Genomic DNA, 9899 nt, shown 5'->3' with positions numbered 1-9899 from the left:
TCTCACCAAACTAACAACATTATGTAGTGTCCCGCCTATGTCCGTGTGATAGTCTCTACAAAGCACATCTCCCGGAGCTGAGCAGAGGCGCTTCTGTCTGTCACTCCAATGCTTCGGTTGAAGCGGAAGGCTAGAGAGCAAGAGGCCGGCGTCAGGGGCAGCCTGTCTGAAAATAACTCAACAGTTGTCCAAGACCCTGGGGCCCATCACTAACCATGATGGAATCCCTTGAAACAAATGGAGATGTGGAAAGCCTGTGTGAAGAAACAGAAGTTTAAAAGCACCAAGCTGAATCTAGGACAGCCAAGACTACACAGAGAAACCCTGTCTTGAAAAAAAAAAAAAAAAAAAAAAAAGAAAGAAAGAAAGAAAGAAAAGAAAGTTTAAGTCCAGAGACTGCAGACATACTAAGTGGTTAAAAGCACTGGCTGCTCTTGCAGAGGACACAGATTCAATTCCCAGCACCCACAGGATGCACTCATCCGTCTGTAACCCTAGCGGATCTGATGCCCTCTTTTGGCTTCCATGGCACTGTGTACACGAGGTATGCTGATACATATAAAATAAAAGTAAACGAGTCTTTCCTTTTATAGTGTCTAAATCCAGACGTGGTGCCTGAGATAACCCCAGCTTGGGAGAATGAGGTAGGAGGACCGCAGTCAGTTCTAGGATACACAACAAGTTCCGGTCATCGTGGGTTACAGAGTGAGACCCTATCTCAATTTCCATCCCAACCCCCCAATTATCTTTTCTACTGCTGTTTTATCAAGTTGGACACCAAACCTAGCTCATGGATGATGGTCTGCAGACCCCATCCTGTGGTTCATTCTTTCTTCAGTGGGAGCATCGGGAGCAGATGAGCATGGAGACATGAAAGAAGTTGGGAGGGAAAAGAGGGGTGATACAAAATTACCCAGTGGCACACAAATGCCATCCCAGCACTCAGGAGGCTGAAGAAGAAGACCCCATCTCAGAAAAATAACAATAAACCCGAAATCACAAGTGGAAGGGTCTGAGCCCTCCCGGAAGGAATGCCTGGCAAGCAATGATGGAATCCCTTGAAACAAATAGAGATGTGGAAAGCCTGTGTGAAGAAACAGAATTTAAAAAGCACCAAGTTGCCAGGCAGTGGTGGCATATGCCTTAGGCAGATGGATCTCTGTTGAGTTTGAAGCCAGCCTGGTCTACAGAGCTAGTTCCAGGACATCCAGGGAGACACAAAGAAACCCTGTCTTGAAAAACAAAACAAAACAAACAAAAATACAAAAAAGAAGCACCAAGACACAGCAGACAATATTGGTTACTCACACCTTGGCACACACAGAGATACACGCCACGTGCCCATCAACATGGCCTTGACTATTGGGAGTGAGGAAAAAGTGTTGCCTCCATTTTCCCTACTGTCTATTTACAGCTCAGCTTCCCTTCCGTGGCCTCTCACCTCTGGCGGGCGACTGCAGCAGGGTCACCCCTGAGTTCCGCCCTACCTGTCAGGCAGCAGCTGCGGATGAGGGTCCCCACGCCCGAGGTCAGCTTCCTCTTCAGCTTTGGCTTCACTGACTACAAGTTCAGGGTGCTCACCCATGACCCCTCTTCCTCCCACTAATTTGATCTACCAACCAGCAGACTGTGGATTTATTCTGATTTATTTGTTTGTTTGTTTGTTTATTTGTGTATTTTGAGTCAGGGTCTCACTAAGGAGACCAGGCTGGTCTCAAACTCAGAGATCTGCCTGCGCCTGCCTAAGGGCTGCTTCACACAGACTCCTCCAGCTGTTCTCCAAAGGACAGGCAGGTGGAAGGGCAGAAGCAGGGAGCCAGGGTGGAGGGAAGGCTCTGTGCTATCCAGACCTCCCGAGGGACACCTGAGCAACAGGTTCAGAGGCTTGCAGAAGCTTTTCTGAGCCAGGTGCTAATGGGGACTTCATGGGTGAGGTATAATGGTTCAGGTAAATGGCCTTGGGGTTGATAATCAGAACAAGGTGAATCCTTCGGGCTTCAGGGAGGCCCAACTTCAGGGTGTGTGGTGCTCAATCAGGCTTAGAGGGTGAGGGATACTAGCTCAGGAAGGCCATTAGCATACTAAAAGACACATCTTCTTTGAGACGCCCAGGCACTCTGAAGCTGTCTGGCAGGAAATAGGGACCAGAAAAAAAAAATACATAACTCGGCAACATCACATCCAGGCCCAATTCCTGGGGCCATTCAGCCCTTCCCCATCCCCCCCATATCCCCACCTCCATCCCCGCTTTCTCCTTTCTGCTCTTGGAAGCTTTTCCAGAGTCAATTCCTAATCCAAAAGAGGTTAAGAGGGTGAAGGTCTGAGCCCTGTTTCCCTTGGGGAGGTCACTCCACAACCCTCTCCTCTCAGTCTCTAGGGGCCAATGGCTGCTGCCCCCCAGAGCCACCCTGATCTTGTCCCTCCCCCAGCAATCAGAACTGTGACAGCCATTGTTCTTGAACCCACCAGCTGAGGGCTCATGGCCACATCATCCCCTCCCCATCACCCTGTGGTAAAGTCCTGGTTCCTAGATGGCAGAGGAATTTGCCAAAAAGTTTAAGCAAGCTTTGCTTTTCCTGGTGGGGCAGACCAGACAGACATCAGGACACAGAGAATTTGCATGCCGGTGACATCCTCATTCTCCAAGACTTTTTTTTTTTTTTTTTGGTACGCGCCTTATGGCACATGCCTCTAATCCCAAAACTAAGGAGGCAGGTGAATCTCTGGGTTCAAAGCCAGCTTGGTCTACTTTAAAAGTTCCAGGACAGCCAGAGTTATGTAATAAGAGAAACTGTGGCCCATAAAGACCCAGAAAAAGGGAGGTGTGTGTGTGTAATTCTCCAACAAGCCCTTCCCCACCTCCTCACCCCAACCAACCAGTGTCCCTAAAAGGCAAAAGCTGACGGTGGGGCTTTCTGACTGAAGTCATTGTATATCTTCTGGCCTGATCTGGCGGTTGGATATGAGGGGTGAAGGGGTACAACCAGCAGGAAAGGGAGCCACCAGTTGCCAACAAAGGCACCAGGGCCCCCTTCTGCATCTCGATTGGAACAGAACAACTTTTGATACAAACCAACTCCTTTTTAATGTAGAAAACACACCATGTACATAAATACGACCTGGGGCATAAATAAAGTAAGAAAATAAGAGATGTATACAAAATAAATTACTTATAAATACCACACTGCCAAGTAAGTGCTGGGGAGAGGACTCATCTCCCCTGCTGTCACTGCAAGTTTGGGGGCTTCCTAATCTTGTTGCTTGTTTGCCAATGAGGGGTGCAGTTGGACACAGGCAGTTGACACTGGTCTACGCAATGGTTAGTGGTCAGGGGCAGGAGCCAGGAGCTGGGATGGCTAAGGAGCTACCTGCTACTTGCTCTGGAAAGGGGGTAGAACGGGCAGATCCAGATTCTGGGGTCACATGACCAAGATAAGCTGCTGGGGCACAAGGGGAAGTGACTATCCACCAGGCTGGAGGCCACTCCTGAGGGTCACTTCCAAGCAGGGAGAAGGGGAAGCTAAGGGGTCAGCTGGAACTTTTAATCCCCAAACCATCCTGTAAAGCCCCCAAGGTTTTCTGGGCTGCTTTTTTTCCCCAAATTTGTGGCCCCATCAGTTCTGCCCAGGAGGCACTTGGGGGACAAGTTGAGACCCCGTGAGGTCCTGACAGTCAACATATTACTTCAGAGCCTATCTCCTGTACGAGAATTTTGTCATTTGACTTCACATCTGCCAGCTGCCTCATCAAAACTGCCCAGTCTCACAGATTTGGCTCAAAATTAAAGAATGCTTCACAGGAGTGAGTCCCCATTAGTGGAGGCATTCAAACAGAACTGGAGCAACCGAGCCCCATGTCTGCAGCCTCCGAAGTCAATGGGGCTTGGACGGCAACCAGGCAGGCAGTCAACTTAGGTTCATGATCAAGTCTAGCCACTAAAAGCACACATGGTCCACGGGAGACTTAGAATATGTACAAGCTCCTAAGGGGAAGTTGCTAGGATTTTGGGGTTCTCTCCATCCTGCCAGAACCCCATTACTTCTGGAAGCTGGGACTCTTCACCACTTCTCCATCCTCCACCATCCCAAATGGATCCATGCTGTCGCTCTCCATGGACCGAGGGAGCACCTCCGACTCCAGCTGCTCCTTGGCTTCCAGGAAGGAGCGCGGGAACACAGGGAGAAAGTTGGAGGGCTTCTGGTCCCGGAGCTGTTGCTTGGCCTTGGCCCTGATGAGGATTATGTGGAGGTGGTGCTTCGGGGATTCGTACTGGTTGAAGCCTAAACAGTCCAGTTCCTCCCTGAAGCTACAGTCCTCCTCCGAGTAATGAGTCTTTGGAGAAAGAAACAAGAGGCTGTGAGCATGAGCACCGCGAGGCTATCCCATCCCCACGGCTGTTGGCTGTATGTACACTTTCCTCTCAGCTGCCTTCAAGCACACAAAAAGCCAGGCATGGTGGTGCGAAACCGCCATGCCATAGCTTGAGAGGTTGAGGTAAGAGATCAGGAATTGAAGGCTAGCCTGGGCTACATGAGACTGTCTCTGCTAGCTCACCCCAGACACATCCCAGCATTTTCTCTGAGACACAGTCTTACTACATGTACCCCTGGCTGGCCTCGATAGAATGTGCTATGTAGACCAGGCTGGCCTCCAACTCAAAGATCTGCCTGCCCCTGCCTCCTGTGTGCAGAGATGAAAGGCCCCTATGACCCTGTCAGGCCTAGATTTATATCTTGAGACAGAGTCCTCATGTACCCTGTGCTGACCTTGAACTCCTAAGCCTTCACATCCCAAATGTTGGGACAACAATCCAGCACCACTGTGCTGGTTTTATGCAGTGCTCAGCTGAACCCAGGACTCTGAGCATGCTAGGCAACCACTTCGCTGCTTCCAGAGGGTTGGGCTGGCAGGTGAGTGCCAACATGCCTGGTTTATTCCAGTTATCCACCCCTGCCTAGACTGAGTAACATCCACACAGCTACTGGCATCGTGAAAGTCTCCGTGGCTTTTAACTAGTGACGTTAAATTCTGATCGTTATTTTTCAGCTTCCCAAACTCAGTTCCCGGTTAATTTCCTTTTCCCGGTGGGAACTGCAGCCTTGCCTGGGGCAGGGGATAAAGTGAGCTTTCCCCGTCTAGTCAGGCAGCACAGGAAGCTTTTCTAATGCTGAGGTGGTTGGGTCCCCTACCACTGTGAGAAGAGAAGCCCCCCCCCCCCCCAGGCAGCAGGCCAGGATCTGCCTGATAATCCGCAGCCCCTCCCCCATGCCGAGGACCAAGCCTGCACCCTGTGGGTGGCCGGAAATGTGTGCTACAGGAAGCTGTCCCTGATCCCCCATCACTCCCAGTAGCAGGACCTTCTTAGTCCCCAGGCTTCGGGTACCAGTAGCAGCCTTCCAAACTGGTGCTACAACCCTTTGGGAGCCTGCATGGGTTCAATAAACACAAGCCCTGTTTCTGCCTGTGGAGGTCACTGAACCGCAGGTGGAAGATAAGGCTCTGATAACAGGCTGATTCCAAGAACCTACGGCTTCTGCCTTGGCTGATGGCATGGGGACACAGCCACCAGGCACAGAGGCCACGTTCCCTTAAAATGTGAACCGTAGATAAACACAGGATGTTTTTTCTCTTGGAGAATTCCTAGGGAGAACTGCCCACCCTTTCTTCACATAGGAGCGATAGACTGTGTGGGGCTTCTATTAAAAAAAAAAATCAGGAATAGTTTATGATGGGACTATGCCCGCTAGATCCGGGGCGGCACTGGAACTGAGGGGCAAAGCTCCTACGGGTCTTTGATTAGAGCAGAACGGGAGGGGGCCACAAATAAATATTCCAGGAAGACACTGTGGCAGAAATTTTGCTCAGGCCTGGATTATCAGCTTTCAGACAGGTAGTGGAGCCCCTTCTTTGTAAACCAGCTCCTCTGCAGCATCCTCCTTTCTCTGAAGACCCCTTTCTTTCCTTCTTTCTTTCTTTCTCTCTCCTCTCTTTTTCTTTCTCTTTTTCACTTCCTTTCTTTCTTTTGTGGTCTTTTAGTGTAGATAAATCGACCCCAGAGCCACACACACACACACACACACACAAAGGCATAAAACCAAACAACAAAATCCTTGAGTCCGGCAGCCATCCTTCCCTACAGGGAGCCCCCTAACCCCAACCCCAGCTCCTTCCAGGAGGCCAGGGCTGGATGGGAGGCCTTGGCCAAGAGACTGCACACAGTCTCCGCTTGAGGAAGAGCTGAAGACCTCTTTGAACTCCGAGCCTTTGTTCCTACAGGGCCCTAGCCTTCACACTTCCAGCCTCCCGATTTCAGGGATGACCCGAATCTGTCCAGCCCGCCTCACCCCCATTCCCTCAGCTCCCAAGCAGGTGAGTGCTTTGGGGGCTTTCTGAAGTACCTAATGTTACATAGCGTTCCTAGGACATAGAAACTGATTGAAAAACAAAACAAACAAACAAACAAACAAACAAAAAAACACTTCCTTTTCTTTCTTTCTTTTTTTTTTTCTTTTTTCCTTTTGCCTGAGGGAGAGAAAGGCAATAGAGGACCACACACGCCAAGGCTGGAGATACAAAGGGCAGAGGTGGGTTTTCCTGTTCAATATCAAAAGGGCCCAAGGCTGAATGGTACTGAGCAGCTAGCGGAGCCAACCTTTGGGTGGATTAGACACGCTCCGCTGGCCTCCTCCCTGGTCCGCTGGCCTCCTCCCTGGTCCGCTTCAGCCTGGGGCCATCCCTTTCCGCCCCGAGAAGGCAGAGTAACATTAACCTAACTAGCACTGGCTACTTAGCCCTCGAAGTTCCTTAAGCTTAAGCGGGAGGTGAAGAGACCCAACACAGAGCCCGCGCCGCCCGGAGCATCCCGCCGCGTGGGGTGGGGGCGGGGCGGGGGTGCTCACCTGCCCCCGGATCTTGCCGTCCGGGCCCATGCAGAGGTACTGCACGCTCTCGACGTCCTTGATGGCAATCGTCTTCAGAGCGACCGCGCGGAACTCCAGCAAACCTGGGAGCAAGAGAAGGGAGAAGCTGCAGCCGGGACCCAGCAGCACGTGGGCACGGCGGGGCCGCACTACCTAGCTCCTCTCCAGCTCCAGCCTGGAAGTCCGGGGATGGGGGTGGGGGGTTAAGCCCTCCTCAAGGCACGCCCGTGGGCTCCCGGGCCCCAGGGGACGCGCTGGTGGACACTTACTCCGTTTATTGTGGTCATCCTCGCAGCCCACGGAGCCGTCACTCCGGATATACAGGAAGCAGTTGGAGATGTGGGGACCGGCGGCATACAGGTGCTGCAGGCGGGTGACCTTGCCCCAGCCGTAGAGAACGAGCGGCCCCTCATCGTCGGACAGGGCCAGGGATCGCCGGGCCAGGGGGCGCCCAGTCACGGTCAGCCACAGAGCGGCCAGGACCAGGGCTCGGGCCGCTGCACGTCCTTTCCGCGCTCTCCACATGGCACCTCCGGAGGCACGGCTAGGGAGCTGGCGAGGAGGCTGCGGGGGCTCGGGGGGCGCGAGCGGCAGGGGCAGGGCAGGTGCGGGGGAGCGGCGGCCACAAAGCAGCTGGGCGCTGGCGGCGCGGGGCGCGCAGCGCTGCTGCTCCGACGGCGCGGCGGCTCGGCGCACGCGGCTTTATATACGTTTCGTCCCGGGGGCCCCCGCGGGTAGCTGCGGCCGCCGCATCAGTTTCTCCTCTTAATTGCATCGAGACTCCGCCCTACACACACACCCACTCGGGCCCAGCCCGGTGACCCCGCCCAGGCCGGCCAGAGCTGCGGGAGAAGGAGCCCTCAGCCCTCCTCGCCACCGGGTCCCCGGTAGCAAGTGTTCAAGGCACGACGGCATCCTGGCGGTTTATGGACCAGGCGGGCGGTTTTAATCTCACTCTCGACTACCTAGATCTTCAGGCCCTCGGTTCTCAGAGGGATGCACTGGGGACGGTCGCTAGGGATGGCAAGGCACGCGGAGCTCTGCCTCCTTGGCCCCCGGTTGGAGTGTTGGGTCCCCTCCCTTAGCCCGCCCTCACGCAGCCGACCCTCTCACGTTTCCCCCGGCCCCACACCTAGGCCCCCCCTTCCTGGGTGTTTGCGGTGAACGGTGCAGACGTCGTGGCAGCGAGTCGCGCCCACGAGGTGGCGCTTCAGCCCCAGTTTCGGCCTCAGCTGTGCTGCCAGCCCAGCCCGGCGGGTCCCTCTGCCCGCCTCGCGCGTGGGCTCCCCCAGGGGAGAGTCCCTGGGGCTGCGACTCTCGAGGAGGGTCGGCTGGCCAGCGCGCAGAGGCAGGACGGGCCGCGGGTCCCCTCTTGTGTGGGTGGCTGGGCCCCTCCCTGGGTCTGCCCACAGGCGAGGAGGGAACCCACTGGCTTGCAAGCGCGAACACTGCTGGCGGCGGGTCAGGTGGGGGAACAGGGGCCTCTCGGTGAGCCGCGCTCGGAAAGAAAGGAGGCAGCCTGCAGAGACTTCCCCGTCCTGGAAGAAAGGGTCCTCGCGGGGGGCTTTGGTCCAACGCTTATCCTTTCTCATTAGGCCTCCAATCCCCTACCTCCTGGGTGGGGGGCTGGTTTGGGGAAAGCGGTACCGGCCTGGCTCGGTGGTGATGGGAGGTCTGTCTGCAGGGGCGGGGCGGCTGAGGGATGGCAGGTCGGATGAATCTCAATGAGGAACACGCCACATTCAGGCGCCAATAGCTGCTGGCGTTAATGACGGGGGCTCTGGGAGACTGTCACCAGGAAAGCCCATACAAAAAGCCATCGCCGAAGGCTCTCCGGACCGGTGACTCCCATGCTGTGAGGCTTGGTTCAGAGAACCGTGCCTCCTGTAAAATCTAATTACTTCCCCCTTGTGATTCTCAATCGACAGCGCAGGCTATTAATCTTAATTGCCTTCTGCTGCCGCTTTCGTTTTAATGTCCGTGATAAGTGTGGGGTGCCGGGGAGGCTGGCGGAGGCTTCTCTGAGGATTCTCCCCAAATTGGGTTGAAGAGTGGCATGCAGGTGGCAGCAGCCCATCCCCACCCTGCCCTCTTCTCAGAGACTCCCTTGGTAATGGGGTGCTCAGAAAAGGCCTGTCCGGTTCCCGAGGGCGCCTAGGAGAACATTCTTCCCAACGGTGGGATTTACTGCCAACTCTGAACAGGTAGAAAACGGGACCCTTGAAAGTGGCCCAGCACGCTAAGGCTGCACATCGTGAGAGACGAAGACGGAGCCTTGTGTGTGGAAGCAGCAGGATGGCCCGTCTTGACGCTTGTGGATGACGGCAGATCCACAGCTGGCCACTCCCTGGGCACATTTTGGGCACTCCCTGGGCAACTGGACTCTGGGCCAGTTGCATCAGCCTACTTCTGGGCTTGTCTTGTGGATCGGATGAAAGAACGGGCATAGACCTTTGTTCATACATAGAACAAGAGCCCGGGCTTTTCACGCAGAGAGCGAGAGTCTGCTATAACTTGTTATAGCAATGATCTGAAAGTGAGGGGGTAGATCCTGAAGGAAACTGAGGCTTACGGAGCCAGAGAGGGAGGGAGACTTGCCCTGGCGATCCGGATAGCCGCTCCTAGGTTTTGGCGGGTACCTCCGGGAGAAAGAAGAACGGAGAAGAGGGGAGGAGATTATTGCCTGTAGGGGGCGCCTGCTGCTTTCTGCAGAATCTCCAGAGCCTGTGTGGTGTGGGCAGCAGCTGAGCAGGACTCCTGTGACCAGTTAGCCAGAGCGATTGGCTCGAGGGCTTTTCTGCTGGTTGAATAACAATAATAATAATATTTTTTATTCTTTGATAACCTCATATATTTTTTCCAAGATTTGGTGTATGTTTGTCTATTTGTGTGTGGGAAGGTGCTGGTGAATGCGGGTGCCCAGGAGTGCCAGCGGTGTGCTATGCTTCTGGAGCTGGGTGTGAGCTGCCTGATGTGGGT

At 54.2% G+C, this 9899-nt stretch overlaps 1 protein-coding gene across 1 annotated transcript; it reads right to left on the bottom strand.

Annotated features, from left to right (window-relative positions):
- Positions 1–3082: 3082 nt before the first annotated feature.
- Fgf19 (fibroblast growth factor 19) lies at positions 3083–7445 on the bottom strand. Its single transcript, XM_021633384.2, has 3 exons — positions 7190–7445; positions 6900–7003; positions 3083–4332 (listed from the first exon to the last, which is right to left on the bottom strand). Exons 1-3 carry the CDS (start codon positions 7443–7445, stop codon positions 4036–4038), a joined length of 657 nt encoding a protein of 218 aa, XP_021489059.1. The 3' UTR covers positions 3083–4035.
- Positions 7446–9899: the final 2454 nt, after the last annotated feature.

This window comes from Meriones unguiculatus, chromosome 1, assembly GCF_030254825.1.
Source record: "Meriones unguiculatus strain TT.TT164.6M chromosome 1, Bangor_MerUng_6.1, whole genome shotgun sequence".
Taxonomy (NCBI): Eukaryota; Metazoa; Chordata; class Mammalia; order Rodentia; family Muridae; genus Meriones; species Meriones unguiculatus.
Note: the sequence above shows the minus strand (reverse complement) of the source record. Positions and strands in the feature narration are given on the sequence as shown.